The following is a 27,189-nucleotide window of genomic DNA, read 5'->3' on the forward strand; positions in this document are numbered from 1 at the left end:
GTGCACTGTGTCGGGGGCTTCTCTTTGCCCCTTTAGAGGTCAGGGGAAGAGTTGCGCTCGAGGATTAACCTGAAAATACTGGGAGGGTGAAGCATGGTCCTGATGTTTTGACTTTCCACTGCATGCGTGCCTCAGACGCGAGGAGCGCCCGTTGAGGGTGGTGGCAAAGGGCAGTAGAAGGTTTAGAGGCTTCTCTCCCACCCTCTTTAGATAACCTTCAGGATTTCTACTGTCTGCATTGCTCACAACAGTGCTAGGCAAAGCAAGTCTTTTCTCAGTGGGGAATCGTACAGCATGCTGCCGCTGGACCTGCTAGGCATTCTCCATGAGCTCATGTCAAGTTGAAATGAAAGGAAGTGCCAAGGATAGGATGTGATGGAAGGGAAAGTCTTAAAACGGCTTGCCAAGACCCTCTCTCTCTCTCTCTCTCTCTCTCTCTCTCTCTCTCTCTCTTTCTCTCTCTCTCTCGTCCTTTCTGTTCAAGTACAAAATTTGAGGCCTTAAAAGGCAAGTGCTTAGATACCCAAAGTAAGTCGAAGCTCACGGGTTGGCAGGTTGGGTCATATGGGAGTGCATGTTGTTTTTCTCTCTGGGGGTGTGTGTTAGAGGAATCACGTGCTAGACAGAGCAACTCCAAGCCAATGTACATTGTGCAGGATGGGGCAGTAGCCAAGTTAGCTGAGAACAGTCACGTGTGTTGTTCACATTTCTGTCTGATTCGTATATAAAGTGAGGTGGAGGAACTAATTTAATATAAAAAGCCATACAGTTGAGGGGAACTGTATTCTCTTCCACTTTTGTAAGTGTCCAATTACAATATTAGGGGGAACCTGATGTGACAGATTGTAAGGAGAATGAGGGCTTATTGTTTTTTATTTGACATTAAAATTAAATGCCCCTTCGAGGACATCAAATATGGCTGTGCCTGCCATTTCCAGTTTGACCTAGGGTGGTAGAATTCTGATCTGTATTCACTTCAGACACGTGAAAGGTCCCATTTTTAATGCTCTCCTGTATACTTTCAAAGCCCTTCATGGAGTAAATCACAGAGAATAACTTTGCCTGGTATGTTAGTTTACTACAGGCATGGAAGCGTTCAAAAATATGCATTTTCCTGCATTCTAAAGTGATACAATCCATAATTCTGTTACCTTGTTCTGCCAAATGTATACAAGCGCTCTAGAAACCCAAGGGGGTAATATAATAGAAGGGCTTAATCCTTACTACCCTCTGAGCTATATAGTCCAACAACTATATTGCTTCAGCATCTTTTCAATATTTATGTGTCCTTTTTCCAAAGCCGTAAGAAGAAACTTGGATTATTGGCAGGCTTCTCATCATTAGCAGGAAGGAGGATGCTCCCTTGAAACCATTGGTGGGCATGGAGGAGGGGCAGAAATGCTATAAAGCATGGCGTGTGACTTTGTTGTTGGAATTCTGAGCTGACTTCTTCTGAATTTAGCACAGGCATCCAAGCGCCCACGTTTGCACCGAGCCCTGACGTCACCAGGCAAGGACAGTAAAGCATTCTGAAGTAAATGCAACTGAACATGTGCAGACAATTATGTCTGATTATATAAACCCATTGCAAAAACCGGGCTTGAAAATGCCACATGAAAGAGCCTATCGTTCCACATTAATCTCTGTTAGCCGAATTCATTTCTATTCTGGCTCTTTAATACTGAGGAATAAATGAATCGGAGACTGATCATGATAAGATATGATACTTCTGTACAAATTAACCCTGCCCCCACCCCCCAAGGAGAAGCCCAGCTCACTGCAACTGAATATATATCTGAACACAGTAGTTTTCTAGGCTAAGCCAAATCACCAGGGGATGCTCTGCTGAAGAAAAGAGCTAGGGAAAGGGCATGCGAGAGGAGATGAAAGCCAGCATGGATTCAGGTGCAGAACTGAAGCTAATTTGGTAGTCATTAATAAAGGGAAGCTGCAGAATGGGAATCAGCACTAAGACCAGAAGGGACATGGTGCAGTTGCCTTTATCTTCAGGCCAGTTATTTTGGAAGAGGGGAAAAAGGCCTCTCTTGAAAGGAATGGCTTGCAGAAGAGGGAGAACAATGTATTATCATGCCATTAGAAGCACTGAGTTTAAACTGCTTGAATATGCTTTTACGTTGAATAAATGTAACCTAACATGAAGGACACTGACAAACTGGAACGTGTCCAGAGGAGGGCAACCAAAATGGTCAAAGGCCTGGAAACGATGCCTTATGAGGAACGGCTAAGGGAGCTGGGCATGTTTAGCCTGGAGAAGAGGAGGCTAAGGGGTGATATGATAGCCATGTTCAAATATATAAAAGGATGTCACATAGAGGAGGGAGAAAGGTTGTTTTCTGCTGCTCCAGAGAAGCGGACACGGAGCAATGGATCCAAACTACAAGAAAGAAGATTCCACCTAAACATTAGGAAGAACTTCCTGACAGTAAGAGCTGTTCGACAGTGGAATTTGCTGCCAAGGAGTGTGGTGGAGTCTCCTTCTTTGGAGGTCTTTAAGCAAAGGCTTGACAACCATATGTCAGGAGTGCTCTGATGGTGTTTCCTGCTTGGCAGGGGGTTGGACTCGATGGCCCTTGTGGTCTCTTCCAACTCTATGATTCTATGATTCTATGATTCTATGAGCAGTGGGTAGCAGGAGGATGAGTTGCCAAAGTAAGCTGTGGAATCTTCTTGCTTCTGGGTTTCCAAGAGGACACGGAGAAGGCATCAATCATAGTAGATGCTCTCCTTGGTAACCTGAGAGCTTCCTTGCAATGATATGGTCCTTTCCTGCCCTGCCCTGCCCTGTCCTTTTCTATATTTAAGAATAGAAGCTGAAATGGAATTGAATTGGGGGAGGAGTTAGCAGCTAGTAGTTCTGTTAAGCTGTTTGCAGCCTGTGGGAGCTTGTGACCAGGACTTGTAAACAGGGACATTTGCCAAGCGAGGCCTGGAATGCTACTTCACGGTGTCCGTAGGACCAAGAGACATGGATGGCGAGGGAGCAGCTGCAGTGACCTGCAACACCATGTCTGTCTTTCTGCCTAAGAATGTGCAAAACTACACCTGCAGCAAGTGCAAGCTGGTTGCCTTTGTGGAACAGAAGCTACAGCAACATGAGGCCCACCTCTTCCAACTTTGAGCTATCTGGGAAAGATGAGGACTTTCTCAATAAAGAAGAGTGGACCGTCTTGGAACAGCAACATGGGTGGGGTGCCCCTAAAGAGGAAAAAGATCCCATTGCAGGAGATTAACCCCTAGAAGGAACATGACACACAGAAAGAAACAGGACTGTCAGGAGCCATGCTGTATCAATGGAGCTGCAAATTTGATTCCAGGCCCACTATATCCCTATGTTTTTACAGGCCCACTATATCCCTATGTTCTTCATTCTTGACTTGGAGGCTTCTGGCATCCGCTTGCAAATACAAGTTATTATATCCCACCACCACCCCTCAAATGCATTTTGCATGTGCATTTTCTCCATCAGATCTTTGTTCTCTTGAAATAACGGTCTGTTCTTCTATATGCTTGCTGTCACATTCTGTCCTATCCCATATTTAAATGACTTAGCACATTTACACTGGAAATGGCGCACATACTCAAATCAGGGAGATTAGATATGCAAACCCTGTGTGTGCGCGCCCTTCAATGGGCTAACCCAAACCCATGTCTAGATCAATCCTCAGAATTGGTCACAAGTAGCCGCCTCTCAGTAGGGACACGGGTGGCGCTGTGGGTAAAACCTCTGCGCCTAGGACTTGCTGATTGCATGGTCGGTGGTTCGAATCCCCACGGTGGGGTGCGCTCCCGTCCTTCGGTCCCAGCGCCCGCCAACCTAGCAGTTCGAAAGCACCCCTGGGTGCAAGTAGATAAATAGGGACTGCTTACCAGCGGGAAGGTAAATGGCGTTCCGTGTGCTGCGCTGGCTCACCAGATGCAGCTTGTCACGCTGGCCACGTGACCCGGAAGTGTCTGCGGACAGCGCTGGCTCCCGGCCTATAGAGTGAGATGAGCGCACAACCCTAGAGTCTGGCAAGACTGGCCCGTACTGGCAGGGGTACCTTTACCTTTACCTAGCCGCCTCTCAACTGCTTGTTTACATCCCCATCTTTAGTGAGGAAACATGGGTCAAGCTCTAGGTGCCACACAGATACAGTAAGCATGCTGGCTCCCCTTAAGCATTTTGTTAGTGCTCAGAATGAATGATTGCAAAGTCCAGATTTCTTTCCTTTTGAAACAAACAGGAATGTTTGCCTTCATCATCCCTGGATCCCCTTCATTGCCTCCATCATCCCGTGCAGATGAGCCATTTTTAATAAGAGCCAGCTCTCACTGGCTTCCCCCAGAAATCAGTTTAAATACTGCTATGAGGCACCAGCAACCTCTCTTGTACAGAATCGGCTTTTCCCAATTGTCCCCTAGTGCCTAGCCAAAACTGAACCCTTCCTCCCAACAGCACCTTCCTCATCCCTTCCTTGAGACCTCTCAGCTCCACCTGTCAGTCTTGTGCATGCAAAAAGTAGCATTTCTGACCATACTACCCTAATGGTAATGGACATAATATTCTGCCCAACAAACGAAATTTGGCCTCCAGGAACTTGCAGCATTGGTGCTGATGTGTGCTGGTCACTGAACTCTCCTCTGTGCAGCCTATCAGCCTATCTGTGCAACGCATCATGTGCTCCATGTTCCCATGAGGCATGCAAGTCACATGTGTGTGGCTGAGGCAACCCATTCAGATGGGGGTATAAGAAATAAATTGCTGCTGCTGTTGCTGTTTGATGGGCAGGGTATAAGAAATAGATGGTTGTTGTTATACAGCTCAACCCATCTCTCAATGTTTCTAATGATCATGTCACACGCCCCTTCCAGGAAGTCTCAAACATGGACATCTAGAGGCATATTGATGCAAGAAGACTATTGTTCCTTACCATGAATCATTTACCTCTTCCTCAGTGTGACACCCTCCTATCCTAACCCTCATCCTCTGTGGTTGCAGACAAACTGGATGCTTCTACCATGTCCCTGAAACTAGTATGCAGGAATGAGTGAAATAAATGAAACAGTGTGCTATGTTTTTACATAAGTCTTCCTTCCTTCCTTCCTTCCTTCCTTCCTTCCTTCCTTCCTTCCTTCCTTCCACTTTTTTTGGGGGGGTGGGGTAAACAATTCTAAAGCCAGATCAAGCTGAGGAAATTGCAGCAGCACTTAATTTACCTGCTTCCACGTTCATAACATTATCCCCTACTTTAAATAAATAAAGTCTGGAGAAATAAGATCTCTGAATAAATAAGGTACACCTGCCAAAAGGACCCCTTTGAGTCTTTTTGGTCAGTGTATGTACTTACAGGGACCACTTTTTGCACTGATCTGCTTTTTAGGAACAAAATTTAAAAAGTCCTTCCAGTAGCACCTTAGAGACCAACTAAGTTTGTGATTGGGATGAGTTTTCGTGTGCATGCACACTTCTTCAAATATCTGAAGAAATGTGCATGCATATGAAAACTCATACCAATAACAAACTTAGTTGGTCTCTAAGGTGCTACTGGAAATAATTTTTTTATTTTGTTTCGACTACGGCAGACCAACACGGCTACCTACCTATATCTGATTATTAGGGTCAAGGCTCCGGAGAGTAGAGTCTGAAGCAATGGATTCAAGTGACAATAAAGGAGATTCTGACGAAACATCACGAAGAAGACAATGGAACAGGTTCTATCGGAAGGTGGTGGACTCTGCAGGTTTTTAAGCAGAGATTGGACGGCCACCTGTCAGGGATGCTTGAGATCCCTTCATTGTAGGGGGTTGGATTAGATGACCCTGAGGATCTCTTCCAACTCTACAGTCCTATGACTCTATGAATCCGGTATTGAGGATATAAGATGCAGAACAAACAGAAAAATAGGTATGATTAAAAAATATATATTACAAGTTACGGAAGAACACCAGTTTCTCCCTTCATATTCTATTGCAGTGATATTGTAAAGAAAAACAAGTTTCTTTGGGGGGGGACCTTTAAATTTATTTGATTTTTCAAATTAACGTTTACACTAACATATACAACATAAATGGGACGCGGGTGGCGCTGTGGGTAAAACCTCAGCGCCTAGGACTTGCCGATCGCATGGCCGGCGGTTCGAATCCCCGCGGCGGGGTGCGCTCCCATCGTTCGGTCCCAGCGCCTGCCAACCTAGCAGTTCAAAAGCACCCTCGGGTGCAAGTAGATAAATAGGGACCGCTTACCAGCGGGAAGGTAAACGGCGTTCCGTGTGCTGCGCTGGCTCGCCAGATGCAGCTTGTCACGCTGGCCACGTGACCCGGAAGTGTCTGCGGACAGCGCTGGCTCCCGGCCTCTAGAGTGAGATGAGCGCACAACCCTAGAGTCTGTCAAGACTGGCCCGTATGGGCAGGGGTACCTTTACCTTTATACAACATAAATCATAAAACTGAGATTCCAAAGAATCTCCTGGACTTCCCTCCTCCCCTTTGTGGGTCCTATTGATAGTCATTTACTCCCGCACCTTTTATAATAATCCAAATCTTTTACATCTCCATTATATCCAGAATTCACCATTAAACCACAAGTGCTTCATTAGTTTGGTGAGACATAAATTTCATGCTCTGTGGTTTCTAGAAGAAAAGAAAAAAAAGATTTCACCTCTGCATTTTAATGCATCACGTTTGTGAAGTACTTCCACATGATTTCTTGTGATTGTCCATGATTGATATTAATTGTGAGGAAATTTTGATATCATAAAATCTAATGAAATCACCTATAAAATATCATGAACCAGACGCATAGTGGGTAGAGCTACAACTATATGACCTGTTTTTGGCCATCCGAGGACCAGGGTGGGTGTGAAGTTGCCCCAACACTTCTCAAGCTGTTCCTGTTTCATAAAAGAGCAGGTGGTTCTGTGCTCCTTAGCCTGGACTCCCTGACTTCCATTTCTCTTCTCCAGTTACAGAGGCAGAGCTAGGAAGTGGGAGAAGCAGAAACTCCTCTCCCGCCAGCCTTCCCTTCCACTCTAGGAACTGGCAGCTCTGTTGCTACTGTTTACCTTTGCGGAGCTAAGCAGCAGTAACCTCTTGGTTGCTCCAAGCAGAGAGCAAGGAGAGGTTTACGTGGGGCATTAGTGCCAACTGTAGAGAGCCCTGGGTGCCCAGGCACCCACAAAAATTTCAACACAACCTCCAAGGCCCTGCAAAGCCTCCGACACAACTTCCGCAAGGCTCCTCTGCTGCAACAACAGCTGCCTTTTGAGCGCAGGTGTGCCCCCTTCTCCCTTCAGGTCTTTCGGATGAACTTGTGGCTCCCTCCCAGCCATTGTCCGCCTGTTGGTTGCTGCCGGTGGCCACTGCTTTTGGCACCATGTTCAGTCACAGGGGCGTCCTAAGTGAAGCGTCCCAGGGCAGTTGCCCTAGTTAAGGGTGGCTCTGAGCAGAAGCCACGTGGAACAGAATAATAATAATAATAATAATAATAATAATAATAATAATAATAATAATAATTTATTTATTTATATCCCAGCCAAAGCCGGGCTCAGAGCAGCTAACAACAGTAAAAATAACACAGTTTACATAAAATCACAATTAATTGAAATACATTCTAAAATCAGTTCATTCTAAAATCAATCCAGAGTCAAATTAATGGCAACCATTGGGCTAGAGTTCTATGAGGATTACAGAAGGAGGGGGTCAGAATGTGCCTTGGCCAAACAGAGACAGCAGTCATATGCATATGTGGGCACAAGCACAATGTGGACACTGTATGGTGCAGGTATGTGTGAGAGAGAGAGAGCATTTGCCCGCCACACTGCCAGCTTTGGGCATGCCCTCTTTGACCACACAACTTTTTGTTTTGACTACATCTGCCACTGGCTTGCAGCCCCCTAGAAGATTGACCATAAGGGAATGAGGCCCTTAAGCTGACAAAACATCCTCACTCCTTGGACCAGGATATCTAGGGAAGTACAAGGGCAGGAGCCAAGACAAAGCAAATTAGCTCCTGGCTGTTGTAGCAAATTAGCTCCCGGTCTTGTAGCAGGTTGTTGAGCAGGAACCTGCCTATGCACTTCTAATTTGAGGGCTGCTTTGGTATTGTTGTGTCCTTTGTAGATATAACTCTCTTTGTATTTTCAAGAGCTCCAAATCAGGTACTGTACTATAACGTGGTAAATTATTGCAGCAGTGTGTTTTGGGCTTTTTCGTGCCATCATAGATCTCCCATCTGCTTTTCAGCATATGCATGCGCACACAAGCTGTATTTCACAGCCGTTCCCACATTACAAAGTCGCCACACTTGTGGGCCTGCCTTTCCAAAAATGCAACGTAAGAATCAAGCCCTGGATTTTTGGAATTGCTCTTGAGTAGAGGACTCAAGCTCTGAGATCCATATTTCATGATGTGCAGCTGCAGCCATAAGAAATCCTAGAACCTCTCAGTGTTGGTCTAGCTCTCCTTTTAAGGCTTCAGGGCTATTCTGTACAGTGGTACCTCGGGTTAAGAACTTAATTCGTTCCAGAGGTCCGTTCTTAACCTGAAACGGTTCTTAACCTGAGGCGTGCTTTCGCTAATGGGGCCTCCTGCTGCCACTGCGCCGCTAGCGCATGATTTCCGTTCTTATCCTGGGGCAAAGTTCTTAACCTGGAGCAACCACTTCCTGGTTAGCGGAGTCTGTAACCCGAAGCGTCTGTAACCCGAGGTACCACTGTATTAGGAAGGAAGCTTTTGGATGGAATCCTGCAGACACTGATACAATTTACAGAGGATGGGGTCCTTTTCTTGCTTTGGAAATAAATCATGTTGCCAAGTATGAGTGAAGTGGGGGGTTTACTGGGTTCCAGAGTATTTCTGGGCTGAGAATGGGAGAGTAAGATTCAAATAGTAAGGATCTCTGTGTTGTATAAAGATTATCTCTTTCTCTATCTCGTTTAATTGGGTGTCTGCAATAAAGCCCCTTCTAAAAATAAGTTGAGTACACAATAGGAGCCCTCCCCCTTCCCCCCCCCTTACATTTTCCGTTCCCTATAATGACCCGGCAAACACTAAATGTCATTTGAGTGCATTAAGCAGCAAACTCTCCAGTGACATAGCAATTACAGTTCTGAAATAGATTTGGTGTGTCACCGAAGATAAGGGTTTTGAAAGTTTCTGTTGTGATTATAGCTTGTAACTCCCACAAATAACAGGCTTCAAAATAAGAGGCTGCCAACAGGGCCATTGTGGCTTTCCCTCAGTGATGGCACGTAAATTGCTATTAATGTCCTGAGTGTACTTGAATATGCCAGTCTCCGGGCGGCAGAGTTGGCTCAGTGTCTCTCTTTACCCGGCTTGTCACTGTCGGGCTGATAATCTGTGGTAATTGCTGCCTCTTGCAGTGGTCAGGACGTGGAAGTGTATGAGCTGGCTGCATCTTCTGCAGTAAACAATAAGCCTGTCTGTAGCAAAGTAGGAGGATATGCAATGCAACCTCTTTAGGATGTAGGAGTAGATTAAAACCTAATGCGAAAAGACTGGATCTCCCAGGAATCTTTGCTTAGTTGTGTGTGTGTGACTTAGAAAGGTGAAGTAAGCCCAGCCATGCATGCAAATAGGTTGACTATGAACTGAGATTTACAATTTCTAACTGCCTAAACTTTAAACTGAAAATTAAAATGTGTGCTCAGTGTAGCTGGCAGCAAACCAGGGCTCTGGATTTTTGCAGACATTCCGGCCACCTAGTTGATTTAATGTGATTTTTTTAAAAGAAAGATTTTAAACTGGTGTTTATTTCCAGTTTGCATCCAGTTTGCATTTTTTAAAAAATAATATTTTATTAAGTTTAACAATAGAAAAATAAGACAATAAAAACACAAAGAAACAATATAAAACACAACAGTACAAATTTTCACAATACATAAAATACAAACATTTAACAGGGGAAAAAAACAATCAACACACAAAAAATAAAATAGGAAAAAACACAAATCACTCTTTTCTAATTATTTATCTTCAATTAACTTATTTTCCTGACTTCCTCACGCCTCCCTTTTTTATATCCCTTTTTATCAATTAATTCAGCAAATTCATATCCTACTACTTTGTCCTTATATATTTTACCTCCCAAATTTCAAATTTTTATCTCTTATAACTAGAACCCCTTCATTTTATTTCAATGTCATCAGCATTCATACATTTTACAATACTTCTGTAAATAAATTTTAAATTTCCTCCAATCTTCTTCCACCAACTCTTCTCCCTGGTCTCAGATTCTGCCAGTCATCTCGGCCATTTCCATATAGTCGATCTGAAATTGGCTTTTTAGCATCAAATGACTATGGGCTTCCTTTCAGCAAGTGATTCCCAAACCTTTATTGCCACGGACTACTTGAAAATTGCTGAGGGTCTTAGCTGACCACATTTAACGCAAAGGATGTACTGTCTCCAGTCTTCAATCACAAATCCACAGACCACCTGGATGAAAATCATGGACCACTGGTGGTCAGTAGACTACAGGTGGAAACAATTGCTTTAAGCAGTAAGAACTCAGTTGTATGTTTAACTGCCGTGTGGTTGGGAAATGGTCAGTGTCAAACCTTGGAATAACTTCCGGAACCTTAGCATGTTTTTGTCTTGATACTGGTCATTGACTGTAATAAAATGACTACTGCTGCTACAATGGTATGTTATCATGGGACGCGGGTGGCGCTGTGATCTAAACCACTGAGCCTCTTGGGTTTGCCGATCAGAAGGTTGGCGGTTTGAATCCCTGCGACAGTTTGAGCTTCCGTTGTTCTGTCCCAGCTCCTGCCAACCTAGCAGTTTGAAAGCACGCCAGTGCAAGTAGATAAGTGGCAGGAAGTTAAACAGTGTTTCCATGTGCTCTGGCACTCGTTGCGGTGTCCCATTGCACCAGAAGTGGTTTAGTCATGCTGGCCACATGACCCAGAAAACTGCAGACAAACGCTGGCTCCCTTGGTCTGAAAGCGAGATGAGCGCCGCAACCCCATAGTCGCCTTTGACTTGACTTAACTGTCCAGGGATCCTTTACCTTTTTACCTATATTATCACTGTGAACCCTCTTGCACCTTCAGTTGCTCACATAACTCATGTTCACATGAGTAGCATTAGACCAGAGGAAAGAACTCACAGAAAATCACAGTCACCATCTTCTCCCAACTATCTTGTGCATTTAATATGTGAACAGGTCTAAGTCTTGTAAGCTGAGATCCATACACAACACTTTTTCTTGCTGTAGTTGGACGTTTGGATGAATGAGGACTTGAGAATAAGAGCAGTTTATATGTGAATTCTCTGCATGCCAACCTTGGTTTGCCACCAGTCCCCTACAATTCAGCTCATTAGGAACATGTGGTTCACATTTTTGTGTTTCTAATATGGTATGCGTTATACTGCACAAAAATTCTGGAAATACAGTTTCCTTACTTTTTTAACAGGAACTTGAGTCAATGTATCTTATTCTATATTTATACCTCATATCTCCCTACCTTTAAGCACGTAAATGTTCCTCCTGGAAATTTGCATTTAAGGGCAGGCAGGATATTCTAGTTCCAAAAATGTCTGGGGGAGGGGAGGCTGAATTGTCAAATGACAGCATAGGAGCTAATTCCTGGGGGCCAAGGGGTCTCTCCCCCAATAAAATATTTGAGGGGGCCGCCCCCCAAAAAAGTTGATGGCCATTGCCATTCCAATGGTGTGTGTGCACAGCATCATGTGATCAGTTATGTGGGCGGGGCTTACCTGCAAGCCCCGCCCCATATTTTATTCAAGCTGGCCCCCCTGACACACCTGCCTGATATGTATCTCCAAAATGGAAGATATATTTGGAATCTGCAACTTTAATTTGAAATCTTAAAATTGTATATTTTTAAGACAAAAATGGAAAGCATGGATTTCAATATATGAAAGCCCCTGTGTATATGTGTGTGTGAGAGAGAGAGAGGGAGAGAGAGAAATGAATGGCTATTTTAGTGAGTTTTTCTAGATGGAAAATGAATTTGTGCCCTAGCTTATAGTGCAGGCTGCTTAACCATTTGAAAATTCTCGTGTTACAGATTTAGCATCCTTGGTTGGTTAGATATGGCTGTCATAAGCCTTTGGACCACTTTTTGACACACTGAAATAATATACTTGTACACTACAATGGGGAATGAAGATGAGGCACAGATTTTGAGATCGCAAAGTCCAGAGCTTTAGCATATAACACCTCTCACTTCCCCCATGATTTCTAATTCTTACAAAGCCCTAAACCACTAGGGCCACATGTACCTTAAGGATCATCTGATACTTCACACCCCTGAGATTTGGTTGGACTTCTGTAGTCGCTAGAGAGATGCTGGGCTCTTCCCCATGCGTTCTCTTGGGGATACTCTCGCTCTGGATTTCCGGGGGGCGGGGGCTGCATTTCAATAATTTATGAACTAGCATTCATGGAACAGGTATATAAGATCTGAATCAAGGAGCACCAGGCTCCTAGCCGCTCCTAGCCCCAGTTGGTCAAGCTATGGGGCAGGGCCAAGACCTATTACCTTTTCTTCAATCCATCTCCCATATAGCAGCAGCAGCAGGCTTTAAGCTTTCCAGCCAGGGCTCTATTATTGCACACATTAGTGCAAGGGCCCTTCTGAACTGCCCTAGCCACCCATTGGAATCTAAGAGAATGAGGGAGGCTGGGGCCCATTTATTTGACCTGCACCAGAACCAGGGGAGACGCCCAAACCAGCTAGGGAGACAGCTTGCTGTAGATTTTGGCACCTCCATGGGCAGTCAGCACAGCTGTTGTCAAACCGGCATCTGTTCAGGGCTTCCCTGAGTTGCCCGGTGACTTACTGTAACCATGGTGAGTTCCGACACCTATTTTTCCCGGAAAAAATCACTGCTTATTATGTATATTACGCTGTCACGTGCAATATGTGCTACACTCCCTCCAAAAATGAGCATTACTGAGAACCAACATTTTGTTAATGGGCTTATATTGCTTTGCCGTTCCATTTCTAGCATCTGACAAAGTAGACTAACAACGGAAGCTTATGCTCCATGAAAATGAGTTATTCTTACTTGGATCAACCTTTAAATACCGTATTTTTCGCTCTATTAGACACACTGGACCGTAAGACAAACTTCCTGCAAAAGCCAGGGATAGCTGCGCGAAGCCTCCGCAGGGCAGCAGGATGAAGGCTCCCCGCTGCCCTGCGGAGGCTTCGCGCCACTAAGGCAGGAGCTAGAACAGCTAGAGGGAGCGCTGCACAGCTTGTCGGGGCTGGCGGGGGAAGCCTGGGTTTCCCCCGCCAGCCCCAAAGATCAGCTCAGGAGCGTGCCACACTCGGCAATTTAGCTCCAGGGACCACACATTCGCTCCATAAGATGCACAGACATTTCCCCTTAGTTTTTAAGAGGAAAAAAGTGTGTCTTATGGAGCAAAAAATACGGTAACTGTAATCCCAGCGTAGGCATTGTGGACCTTAACAACAGCCGTCGTCCCCTTAGTGAGAGGGGAGCTCCTGCTGGGAAAGCTTTTGCGGGGCTTGAGCCTCTTGTTGTGAAAGTGACTGACAGCTCTCTCTCTGTTCCTTCTAGGCTAATGGAGGCTGGCAGGATGCTACAACTCCTTCGTCAGTGACCTCCCCCACAGAAGGCCCTGGCAGCGTTCACTCTGATACCTCCAACTGATCTCCCAGCAATCCGGCATCCCTGGCTGCCCCCACCTCCCTGCACCTGGCAGAAGTGGGGGCCGAGAAGGGAGGGGTTTTCTCTCCTAATGTTGACGCCATCAGGCTGGATCCAGAGCTGATCGGCAGACACAGCAAGAGTCTCCTTCTCTTCTCTCGGTTGGGATGCTTTTTTTCAGCCAATCTGGACACTACTTTATACTCTCTTCCCTTTCTTTTCTGGGTAGAAGCCACCTCTCCTTTTACTCCTTTTTACATCGCCCATTCTCTCACACCAGAATATTTTTTCAACCTGAAGGAAACAAACAGCCTCTAGAAGTATTTGTGCATTTTCATGATATTTTCTTTTTTTTCTTTTGAGGAGTCAGCCTTTACCTCCCTCCGGCCTATCTGGCATCCACCTCCTTCTGTTTCTCTGATGTTCGCACTACCTCTTTGCAGGAGCCACCTAAGCCCTTCCCCCTGGCCTTTTGGGCGCCATTCCTCCTCCTCCTCCTCCTCTTCCATGTAAGGACAATTGTCTGTTCTTCTTAAGACCCTGAACCCTTGGTGAAATTGCCTTCCAGGATATTCCCCGTTACAGGTTGGATAAATGCAATTCGGGTACTGCAAAGGTATGTCCACAACATGCCACAACATGTAACCAAGATGACCAGGAGAATGCGGGCAGATCTACTTCTTACCATCCCGTTGTGCCTTGAATCAAGCCCCAGTCACGTCTCCTGCCATTGGTCACTGCCGCTGTTTCCCATTCTGCACCCCCACCCCAGAACTGTAAAATTAGGGCCACGCATGCTTTCGCACCAAGGAAATTCACGTTTGGGTGCTTGGAATAAAGCAATGCAAATGAAGTCAATTTGCATAATTTATTCCAGCTCCAATATTTGTGTTTCAAAGATTTGCAGGGGGAAATGCTTAGGCGTTTTGTAGGAAAGCTTAGAATAATTAGGGGAAAGTAGGGGAAACTGGATAAGGGCAGAGCGATGGGAGCCATGCACAGCACAGAGGCATTCAGCATTTTACCCTCATATTTCTGAGCCTTATCCAGCTATTGCCTACATCCTTCCTAGTGTTTGTGCACAGCCATGCTGTTTAGAATCTTGCTTTTTAAAAAATGACATCTGAACTTCTCAAGATGCCACATTCTAAGCAAGGTATCCAACTCTGGACTTGCACAGTGAAGCTGCAGAAATCGCAACATACCCACAGCCCTGAATACACTCTTACCATTTAACTGCTTAGAGGCCATTTTGGCATCTAAGCAGTATTCAAATTATATATTTAAAAAAATCTGTTAATAGGGAGAGGAAAGTGAGAGCCCAGCTCCTGATGTTAAGGTCCTAGGGTGCACATTGTATTTTACTTGTGCACATAGTCAACAGGGATTGCGCTTGTGTAGCTTCACACCTTACTTATAGGTTTGTGAATGGATCCTTGCTAAAATGGTTACGGTTGTCTTGATCTTGAAAAAGAGAATTATAGTTTGGCTCTCCATTTTCCTAGTGGAAAAATAAACAATAATAAGGAAATAGGCAGACTAGTTTGGCCTTCATATTGGACCCACAAAAACCCTTAAAACAGATACCTCTTTGACTAGCAAATTATGAAAAAGATATTTGCATGCCAGATTTAAATTATTACCTGTTCTCAGGCAAAGCCCTCCTCCCACAGGGCAAAAAGAGGTAGTTGGCCCAGATGGCAGAGAGGGAGACAGACAGACAGACAGACAATTTCAATGTGGCTTGCTCACAAGCATTTCCCAGTGGATTGTATGCCAGTCAGCAAGAGAGGACACCATTGGCATCTACTGCCTGAAGTATGCAAGTGTTTTGGGGCTTCCCTACCTTTGATGGTACAGAGGCTGTGAAAATATGTCTCAAGTGCTCTTTCACACCTTTAGAGGGACGAAGAGATACAAAACAATCTCAGCTATGGGCCATGGCATGTTAGTGGCAAGTCAAAGAAGTAGGAAGCAACTGAGAGCCTCAAGAATTGCATCCTCTGGCCCAACATCTGTTGCCTTATGATGGCACTTCTTCTCAACAGGGTGGGTTGAAGCTGTGGTTTTGATGTTTTCTAGAGCGGCACACTCACAATCACTCCATGAAGATCAAAGCTCCTTAGCACTCCCAAGTCTCCTTGCCCCTTGTAATTGGGATGGTTAATGTGCGTGTGAAGTTAGGGGGCTTCTGTCTATGTTGTGATCATCTGAGAAAAGAAGACTGAGGTGGCAAATAGCCAAGATTGATCAATGCAAATTGAAAAAAGCCAAGTCTGAGATGCTCCAAAGAGCTCTGGTCCACCCACCTCAGTGCTTTGTAGCTGCTAAGGAGGGGCAAAGCTGATTTTGTTGGTGCAATCCTGTGCATGCATCCTCAGGTGCAAGTCCCACTGAATTCCATAGGACTTACTCCCATGTAAGTGTGTATAGGATTGCAGGCTGTGTCAGCATTAGAACCCTACCCTTCCCTTGTGAACATTCTATGAAGCTTCCGTATATCGAGTCAGAACATTATTCCATCGTGTCCTTATTTCCCTGACCCACTGGACGCACCTGAGATTAAAGCCAATTGAGCACTACAATTTGTTGACCCGAGGTGGTTGGTACCTCTTAGGAAGTGCGAATGCCTGTATTCAGTTTCCTGATGTAATTAGCATAGTTTTGATTAACTGCGTTTCTTGTATGCTCTTTACTCCGTATCTCTCCTTGCAATGTTCACGTGGACCATTGTATCATCGGCTGTAATGTGTGAACAAGAGGCATAATTCACTGGAAAGCAAATCTTATTCAAGACCCATTTAAATGTGTAGGTGGATAGTCTTGTGCAGTAACATTCACTACTTTAACCTCGTACTGGACAAGGATCTGAATTTTATCATTTCACTTGCGTGGCAGTAGAGACACGGGAGATAAATGGATCTGCATTTATCTGCCTGTAACAACATATCTTCCTCCTTCTGGTCTGTCATGGTATACGGTACTAACTCCTTAATGGTACATACACTGGTAGTGGTTCTCTGCATATCCAGATTTACTATTTTTATTTTTATTATTATATTGATTATTATTAATATTGGTTATTTTGATTACCTGTGAGCTGCCTTTTTCTCATACACTTTTGCTTCATTATTTTCTGCCCAGAAAACCCCGACTTCGATACCAAAAACAAAAAAAATTAAAAACTGCAGAAACTAAAAAAAAACTTAAAAATTTTAAAAAAATTAAAAAATTCAAATCTTTCAGCTTTATTAACATTTTCCATTGTTTCTTGCGATTTGTGTCTCGTTCTTTGTAGTATTGATGATAATGAACATTTGATAATGAATGTTCTTGTATATTCAGATAAAGGGAAAAAAACCAAAAAAGCAGTCTGAATTTAATAGTGTTTATAATAAAAATAAAATAAAAAGTTACCCTCATAGCACGCATCAAAGGACAGGCCCCCCCATCCTGTCTTTACTGTGGCAAACAAGCTCTTCATACCTGTATAGTTTTTAACACCAAACTACCTACATTCACCCTTCCTTTGTTTCCATTTTTTATTATTATTATTTCCATGCATTTGTGAATTAGTTCAAGAATGCTAGAAAAGTGTAGAGTTGTGCACATTCATTTCCTGTTACACAATGTTTTTTAAAAAAGTGACAGTAATTCATTTTGTAAAACTTTTAAAAATGGTTGGAATAGTGAGCATAATAGGTACACCTGATACTTTATGTTTACTAACTTTGAAAGCCAGAATTTATTTTTCTTTTCCATTCTCTGTTTTGCATTATTTGAAGGAGCTTTTATTTTAGGGCCCAATCCTCTGGGAAGTTATTCAGGGCAAGCCCCACGGACATGAAGGGGAGCTGCACCACAAAATCTCCTGCACAGCTCCAGTTCATTTCAACAGGGCATGACCCACGGTTCAGTTTTGTTTTTTGTCAGACTACGGCCTTGAAAAAAAACATCTTCCCTGCTTCCTCACTCCTTAAACCTTTTTTACTATATTCAAAGTGATGTGAAAAGCTTCATTAGCAAAACGCAAAACAAAAAAACCATCTAATTATTTCCCCCCTGTATTTGCATGATTTGTTCTTTTAATAAAAATATTATTATTATACATCAGTTCGTTGCTTAAGCTGAAGGTGGAAGTACAAAAATGAGCATGAATTTGAAATGTGGGACACTAGCAAAACATTTGAGTACATGCCTGAAGTTCACTTAAAACTCAGTCTGTGATTGCTGAAATGATTTGTTTAATATGATTATGAAGCAAGTTCCTTGAGGACTGCTGCATGGAACTCCCTAATGAGGACGAAATTCAGCAGTCCTGGGAAATCTAAACCCCTACCCAACAACTGGCTTTCTTCGACAGCCTTTTTGAAAAGCAAAGGTGGGCCAGTGTCTCAATCCACTGCCTGTTGGGTAAAAATGCAAATCCTTTCTTATCCATACCAGTGTTCAAAACTCCCATTGTTCTAGGCGCATTTTGCGACAGGGAATTTCATTAGCGCAAGCAGTTTCTGAGCTCCGGGTGCAGTACTGCACCTAAGATTTCAGATTAAAACTGCAGAGTGGAAGGAAAGGAGGACCTTTTTCTGCCTCCAGCTACTCTCTGAAGACTGGAGAAAAGACCCTCTCACGAATATTAGGAGGGTGGGCAGGGGAAGGACTAGACCATGTGAAAAAAGAACATAATATTTTAGCTGCGGTTCATTCATTTCCAGCTTTCTATTCTTGTTTTTAAAAAAGAAAGCGCCTAGACATTCCGTTGTTGTGCCCATAATAACCAAGGTTTAAGGTGCCATTTAGCTCCTAGCTTTCATATCTCAGTTTCTAACACAGATCCATACCTGACAATTTTGAACATTCCATGGATTTAAGATCCTTCTATTGCCACGTTCCATCATCTTGGCCACCGTGAGCCTCGGTCATCTCAAGTGAGCCCTTGAAAACCTGTTTAATCCAGGGACTTAGTTCCGGAATAAACAAGTAATAATAACACAGATTACAATGTGCCTTGCCCTCATCTCTAAGTAACCTCATCTGGGATTAGTGGGCAGCACACTCGATTGAGAACCGGGCTACCCAGGCTTCTCCTTGAGCTGTCATGTCCCTGTGGCAATCCATGCGGTTGGGAGGAGGTCTGTATCGGGGCAGGTTGCTGAGTGCTCAGGGTTCCAGCTCATAGGGCCAACCAATGCACGTTGGCAGGCTGCCCTCTTCTAGACATCCTCCCAAACCTACAGATAGCATTGGGGTGAGGACTTGATCGTGGAGGGCATGGCAAATGTGTGCAGCCCCCATTCTGCATCATAGAATCATAAAATTGCAGAGTCGGAAGTGACCACTAGATTCATCTCGTCCAACCCCCTGCAGTGCTGAATTTCTTTTAGCCCAACATGGGGCTCAAACCCCCAGCCCTGAGATTAAGAGTCCCGTACTCTACCGACTGAGCTATCATGTGCCGTTAATTGCATGTAATTGCATACCTGAACAGGGTTTCAAGGTCAGAGGTTTCTGAGATATGTGAACCCCAGTATCTCCTTTAAGCATCACTTAGCCATATTGCTTATATTAACTCATTGAGGGTCAGGAGTGATAGGCAAGCAGGTATAGAAATTTCATTAATACTACTACTAATAATAATAAGCCACCCAAAGTTCCTCACTTTGATCTCCTAGGGTTCACTTGAGCCTTCAAAATCCTGACTCCAGGCCACACCAACTACCCAAGGCTCATGAAACAAGAAAATATATTTTAAAATACAATCTAGCAGAAATCCAGTTTTCAAATGCTCAAAGAAGCACCGAGGCTCGACATTTCTCAAGTGTTTAAGATTAATATGTGACATTTTAGTGTATTTTTCATCTTTGTTGGAAGCCGCCCAGAGTGGCTGGGGAAACCCAGCCAGATGGGCGGGGTACAAATAATAAATTATTATTATTATTAAACAGCAGATTTTACATTTAGTTTCATCCTGCCTTTCTTGTAGGAACTGATCTTAATGGCTTGGCTGCAGGTCCTAGTCAGTCTTAATTCACAGCCAAGCTTTTTCCAGCAGCAGAAATAAGTAAATGTGTTCTTCAGTGTGACCCGGCAGTAAAACACTTGCAAGTTTACCTTGCGTAGCTTAATTGCCAGGAACATAGTTTTGGGATCACAGATGAAGAAATAAACACTTTGCCGAACACGCATGACAGCCGCCATTATAATTACAATGCAGCAGATAAGGTTAAAAGCAATGTTTTATTCAGGGGGTGCTCAAGGACACACAGTACCAACACCATTTTTTCTAGAAGAAAAGCACTGATTAAAACTAAGTAGAGCTGAGCTGGGAAGGGCGGGGGCCTCTCAAAAAGTGGAGCCCCTCCTTCAGCGCTTTTACATAAATATATCACCAGATATGTCCCATTGCTAAAGACAACCAGGTTGATGCTCCCTCTTATGCCATTTAAATCCCCACAGTACAAAACACAAACAAGAAACAGAAAGTATTGGCCCAAGTGCCTTAGCAACAAGAGCATACACAAACACACACAAACACCATTCAGAATTAAAACAAAGCAGTGGCCTTTACTTGTGCTGATTGGCATTGCAATGTAGCCAACTCTTCTGTCGACGTAGCACCACGACATCATTACACTATATTTCTTGTGATGAGTTGAGATCAAAGGCGGGTCTACCTCCCCTTGTGCATAGAATTGTTGAGTTTGAAGGGGCCCCAAGTTTCATCTAGTCCAACTCCTCAATGCAGGAATCTCAACTCAAGCATCCATGCCAACCCTCTCTTTAAAAACTAACAAGGAAGGAGAGTCTGCCGCCTTCCAAGGGCGTCTGTTCGACTGTCAAATAGCTCTTACCATCATAAAGTTCTTCCCGATGTTTAGTTGGAATCTCCTTTCTTGCAGTTTGAAGCTGTTGATTTGGGTCCTACCCTCCAGAGCAGGAGAAAACAAGCTTGCTTTATCCTCCATGTGACAGCCCTCGAGATACTTTTAGATGGCTATCATATCTCCTCCCAGTGTCCTCTTTTCTAGCCTAAACATACCTAACTACCTCAGCGGTTCCTCAAAAGTCTTGGTTTTCAGATGCTTGATCATCTTGCTCACCCTCCTCTGCACATGTTCCAGCTTGTCAATATCCTTCTTAAATTGTGGTGCCCAGAACGGGACACAGGACTCCAGATGGGTCTGATCAAGGCAGAATTGAGTCATAATATGATCAGATCCCTGTTCTTCTGTTGATGTAGCCAAGAACAGCATTGGGGGTTTTTTGCTGCTGCATCACACTGTTGACTCATGTGAAGTGTGTGGTCTACTAAGACCCCTAGATCTTTTTTGCATGTCTTAAGTGTATGATCTTAACATTTGTCCCTGTTGAAATTCATTGTTCATGATCCCATTCTCATTCTGGAAGAGTAAGAGAGGGGATTTCAGCCATTTTCTCATGGGGCAGGAGAAATTCTAGGGATCTTCAGGTGATGAAAGTATTTTCCATTAAAAAATGCAATCTGAAACAATTTGCAGTCAGGGCTGCCATTTTCTCTCACAGTCTCTCATTGGAGTGATGCTACGTCATGACATTGTGGGGAGAAATGGTGCCCTGTTGGAGGTGAATAGTTGCAGAGCTGAGCAAGTATATTTAAGAGAGAACTTTTTTTCTGCTTTCTTTGTAAGCCCTTGCCCCTCAAAAGTTTGGATTTTCTTCTTAACTTTCTCATCACCCAATTCTTTTTTGGAGCAAACCCTCAGCCTTCACAGGATCACATTGTTAAATGGATCCAAAATCAGTCCAGTTCAGGCACAGTATTTGCCCTATATCTGCCCGTGTGTAAACACAAGTAATTCATTCTGCTTCTCTGTCATCTTATCTTCCTCCAGCTCACCTTTGATGCCCTTGCCATTCAAAGGTGCAACAGCCTCCTTAGCCAGTCCCTTGCTACTAATTATTTACTTTTTTGGTTGGTCTTAATGTTTTAGCAATGTGCTCCTCAGATTGTTATATTTAGCATTCCTTTTTGTCTGCTTGCATTTCTTTCGCCACAGTTTTTGCTCCTTCTTATTCCCCTCACTTGGAGAAGACTTCCGTTTTCTAAAGAAAGCTGTCTTGTCTCTAATTACTAGAGTTTAATAGCTTGTTTGACTCTGTTCGCTAACCATACATTAACCACACTGACATTATCTTTGCTCTGGTGGTACCTTTCTTAATCTGTGGTATGCAGTATAGCTGAGCTTCTAATACTGTGGTTTTAACAACTCCCAAGCATTTTGGAGTGATTTGACCCTCTTGGCAGCCAAGTTCCTTCATCCAAATTTTTGCGAAGCTTCCTATGTTGAAGTCAAATGTGACTGTGTTAGATTTTCTTGGCAGTCACACATTTGTATTGAATTCAGGGCATAGTGTGGGGGCTGTGACCCTGGGTGCAGAATCTGGGAGGGGAGCACAAGTCCCTGGGTGAATGCAGAGGGTTTTCTTCACCCTCCATGTCCCCCTGCTCCCACCCATCAGCTGACAGGCAAATGCCATGCGCTAGGTGGGGGTGGGACATGGAGGGTTAATAGCACTCTCTGCACACCTCCCTCATCCCATGTGACACCACTGCATGAAGGACCAGTAGCATTTCAGAGAAATCTACCTTGAAGGTCCTGGCTATCAACATTGTCACCACAACCTAAATTTCACTTCCAGGTCCTCATGACAACATTTCCCCATGTCATTCATGCCAGCCTGAATCATGAGCATTCACATTCATCAATCTATGTTCCTAATGGTTAAATCGCCCACTGACAAGATCCCTTCACCCCACGCAGAGGAATATCCTCAGCCTGAGAGGATAACTGCTCATCTCCCAAGGAAATGGTCCCTTCTAAGGGATCGTTTCTGTCTTCCTCAGAGTGGTGGCCTTCTTTCCAGAGACGCTCATTCTTCATGACAGCAGGGATGCCGTCATCCTGGGAGAGCGACACAGGTATCATGTCCCTGAAGGCCTTGCCACCAACTGCTCTGCCCCTCTTTCTGCTCCTCCAGCTCAGCCATCTTGGCGTCAAGGGAACAAATCTAAAGGCTAGGGTTTGCTTCACCCACAACCTTTGTCCAGCAGGCAGACAGCCGTACATATGACAGACAGTGCAATCTGCTGGCGGGAAAACCACAGCACAGTTTCTGGGTTTCTAACGGCATATCTGTTGTGTTGTTTACCAATGAGTTTACTTGGGAGCTTGAGATCTGTTAGATCAAAGGGCAGTCTGCCCTAGTCTCCTTGCCCTGCTACCAAACTATCTTAGCTGCTTAACTCACCTGTTAGCTTAACAGTTTGTCGCTGGGGAAAAGAACGAGGTGAACTTTACAAATCCCAACGCCAGCCTGCGGCCCTCCAGATGTTTTGGCCTACAACTCCAATGATCCCTAGCTAACAGGACCAGTGGTTAGGGATGATGGGAATTGCAGTCCAAAACATCTGGAGGGCCGAAGGTTGGGGATTAAAATCAACGCCATTTCTGGCTTCCCCACTCCCATAACACCCTCTCTCAACTTTCCCTTTAGACTTATGGGCCACTGATGGTGGCTTCAGCACCAAGGAGAGCGAAAGCAGAGCATCTGTTTCCCCTCTCCCCCTCTAGTCACTTGGTGTTCTTTTGGTGTGCTTGCTGTGCAGAAGAGGGCAACCAAGATGATCTAGTGTCTGGAAACAAAGCTATATGAGGAGCACTTGGAGGCGCTGGTTATGTTTAGCCCGAAAAAGAGGAGACTGAGAGGAGATACGATAGCCATCTTCAAATATCTTAAGGGCTGTCACATGGAAGAGGGAACATGCTTGTTTTCTCCTCTGGAGGGTAGGATTTGAACCGATGGCTTCAACTTACAAGAAAGGAGATTCCAACTAAACATCAGGAAGAACTTTCTGACAGTAAGGGCTGTTCAGTGGTGGAACAGTCTCCCTCAGGAGGTTGTGGACTCTCCTTCCTTGGAGGTTTTTAAGCATGGCCATCTGTCATGGATGCTTTAGCTGAGATTCCTTCATTGCAGGGGGTTGGACTCGATGACCCTTGGGCCCCTTCCAACTCTGATTCTATGATTCTATTCAGTGGGTCACAGAACCAATGGCCCTCCATAGCCTCTGTGAGAATTGCATTTTCCATGGACCACTGTGCTGTTCATCCTGATGCAACAACACCAAAGTATTGGGGGGGGGGTAGGAAACAGACTTCCTCGCCTACTCTCCCCTCCCACTTGCACTGCCACAGCTCCTGTTGCCCACTGCTGGTAATTCTTCTAAGAGTGGGGAGGATATTTGGGAGACCAAAGGGACTAGCAAGGAAGGGTCAGATTGAAGTTTTTCTTTTTCTTTGAAATAGCTTCCACGGTATTTGACTTTGTAACTAAAAGCAAGCATAGCTAGGCATGCACCCACTCTGTTAGGTGAGCAAATACTGCCCCCCTTGTAACTAGCCCTAACGGTGCTGATCCAGCAGATTTGCAGAATCTGGGCCCGCATTTAGAAGGCAAATTCATTGAATGTATGGTAGCCTAAGCCTCACTTATCTCCAGATTTAAGGCAACCCCAAATCACTGTTACTCTACATGTGGGATGACTCTCTATATAGTCTGTCAGGATGAAATCTCAATCTGGCAAGAGTCTATGTCATCTATCTCACATGGCACAGAGAAAGTGGTGTTCAACCCATCTAAACTTTATTTGGTCAATTATGGTATCTCTCTCAAATTAGCACTGAAGCTGCCATTTATTCTTGGGGTGGGATCATGGAGTTATAGAGTCAAATGTGTTTTAGGCAGGATCAGACATTACTTTTTCTTCCAATAAGGAAGAGCCCATAACTTGTCCTTTATGATACTGTGTTTTAAAGGATTTGCAGAACTAAGCTAATTTTGCAAAGGCAGTTTGAGCTACAATTTAGCACCTCAAAAATTGGCACTGTAAAATTGGCCTCCTTATTTGCCATTTATTGTGAACTTTTCACATCACACTTTGTATCAGTCCCTTATTTTCCCCATGCAACTTTACCTAAAGCTTCTTGAAAATATTATTACCCTTGCTATTATCAAAAATGTATTATAGCATACATTGTTTTTGCTTATCACGAGCCCTTTTGTTGAGTGTAAAGACACCCTGCTTTGTTCTGAATTGCTTTGTCTTCATTCTTTTGTTTCCAGTAGGTTCCCCATAGAAACCCTAGGAAGTGTTTCCTTTGATTTACATCAAGCTTTTCTGCTCCTTTAAAAACAAAGGCCTCTGTCTTCTTAATTCCCACTGAAACTCTTCTGTTCTATAATAATACTAACAAGGTGTAGGTTTTACAGTCTCCTGATTTGTACTGGTAATGCATATTCCAAATAAATAGTTTCTTTTGTTGCAAAAGTGGTGTATTTCTTGCACACAAAATCATTTTTTCACCCTAAATTCTTAACACAATTTAATAACTGGATGCTAGACAGGGACCGTATGGTTCTCCATTCCACCCGGCGCTGCAGAATAAGGGTCCGAACCAAATCAGGGGCAGCCCATCTTAACCCCAGGAGGATGGCAGCTGTTTCTAACAATATGGAAGTTGGCTTAGTATGAGCAGTAAATTAGAAAAGGAAAACATCTAAGCAAACATTAATTATAAAACACATGATTATCACAGGGTCTAGTTTAATTTTCAGTTACCACCTGGAGAACTCCACTTCTACGTGCAAAGCACAGCCATTTGGTATTTTACAGGAAACCACAATCAGTTCTTACAGGAGGACCCAGAAGCCATTTTAAAACAGGCACAATTTAAAATTTGATTACAGTTGTTGAAATGCTCTGAACCTACAGGAAAGGGTGAGCTAAAAATAAAAATAAATAATCTATTTCATCACCCGAGCAAGCCAGTGTTCCAGTTTCTTCTCCAATAGTGACAATTTCTGGGAACCTTTTCAGGAGCTATTTCCATTGAAATGAAAGGACATTGCACAGAGTCCTAAGACTTTTTCAGAACGCTTTAACATCACCACTCTTGAAGAACTAAGTCGCAGAACACCCAGGAAATAATGCAGTCGCAGAATTAGGGATGGGCTAAACTTTGGGTCCTCAGCTTCAAAAGTCCGGATGTTTTATGGAGACTTGCATAGCCAGGATAAATGAATGAACCCAAGAAGAAATATGACAACTGTTCCATACCTCTGGACTCACGAACTAAACAAAAAAACCAGCCTTCAAAATTGAGGACAATGTGGAGTCCAGGTCTCTGGAGAATGGATTGCTACAAAGGCACACAGATTTTCAATTCAACTTATCTCTCACATTACCCTAAGAAGCATTTTTGCAAATAAATAAATAAATCACAAAGGTTCCAGAAATATGTGTTTTGAATCTAGGATTCCCAAGCCAGTATTTCTCCCCTGCTTACTTCAGTGCCAACTTCTTTTTCTGTCAAAGAAAGGCTCTGTGCCTGGAGCCATTTCATGATAGCCAGGGATTTAAGAGGTGTGGTTTCTCCAAGATCTGGAGATGCAAAATAAGCAATACCTGTTGAATGGCTGTCTTTTAGGCTACAGTTAAGGGTACAGAGCCTGAGGGGAAACGGCTCAGCTATAGCAACCTTACACCAAGCTCATTATGGCAGCAGATTTGCTCTCCAATTCTTCCCTGTTTGCAAGGCCAGTTTCCATTTGCTTAGGTAAAGGGACCCCTGACCATTAGGTCCAGTCACGGCCGACTCTGGGGTTGCGGTGCTCATTTCGCTTTATTGGCCAAGGGAGCCGGCGTACAGCTTCTGGGTCATGTGGCCAGCATGACTAAGCCGCTTCTGGCGATCCAGAGCAGCGCATGGAAACACCATTTACCTTCCCGCCGGAGCGGTACCTATTTATCTACTTGCACTTTGACGTGCTTTTGAACTGCTAGGTTGGCAGGAGCAGGGACCGAGCAACAGCAGCTCACCCCGTGGTGGGGATTCGAACCGCCAACCTTCTGATCGGCAAGTCCATTTGTTTAGCAGTGCCTTGTTTCATTCTGCACTCAATAAACATGCACCTGGGTAGTATTCCTGTCCCCAGCCCTTCCAGTGTCTCTCTTTCGACACCCCTCCCACTAGCTGTTCCTGATACACAGCCTGCCCTTCTTGAAGCAGCAAACACAGGGTTAACTCGGGTAATTTGCTGGAAGCACCAGCAAAGAAATGGTTGGTCTGGCTTTCATTGTCAGACCGAAATGCCTGATTATGGACCTTAAGAGCAAAGTGCCATTGCTGGAAGTGGAAAAGGTCAGGGCTGCTGCAAATACTTTCAGAATGCACAAGAATGTATGCATCTTAAAAGAAAGGCTTTACAGTGCAAAAGGGGAAGATGGGGTCTTCTCAATCTCTGATCTCTGAAGTAATCATCAGGTGCTAGAAGGATTAAAGCCTACAGGTAACATACCGTATTTTTCGCTCCATAAGATGCACCTGACCATAAGATGCCCCTAGTTTTTAGAGGAGGAAAACAAGGAAAAATATATTCTGAATGAAACAGTGGATGTATGATTTTTGTGGTTCATGCTGT

At 44.1% G+C, this 27,189-nt stretch overlaps 1 protein-coding gene across 5 annotated transcripts in view; it reads left to right on the forward strand.

Moving 5' to 3' along the window:
- Positions 1-17,776, forward strand: part of PBX1 (PBX homeobox 1) — a 220,271-nt gene extending 202,495 nt beyond the window's left edge. For 2 of the 5 annotated variants that reach the window (XM_053391354.1, XM_053391353.1), the window contains exon 9: positions 13,579-17,776. In XM_053391354.1, the coding sequence (XP_053247329.1) occupies positions 13,579-13,671 (93 nt within the window). In that variant the 3' untranslated portion in view covers positions 13,672-17,776. The remainder of the gene's footprint in view (positions 1-13,578) is intronic. The other 3 variants (XM_053391357.1, XM_053391355.1, XM_053391356.1) reach the window with 2 other exon arrangements.
- Positions 17,777-27,189: the final 9,413 nt, after the last annotated feature.

The sequence above is a fragment of the Podarcis raffonei genome, chromosome 6 (assembly GCF_027172205.1).
Source record: "Podarcis raffonei isolate rPodRaf1 chromosome 6, rPodRaf1.pri, whole genome shotgun sequence".
Lineage (NCBI taxonomy): Eukaryota > Metazoa > Chordata > Lepidosauria > Squamata > Lacertidae > Podarcis > Podarcis raffonei.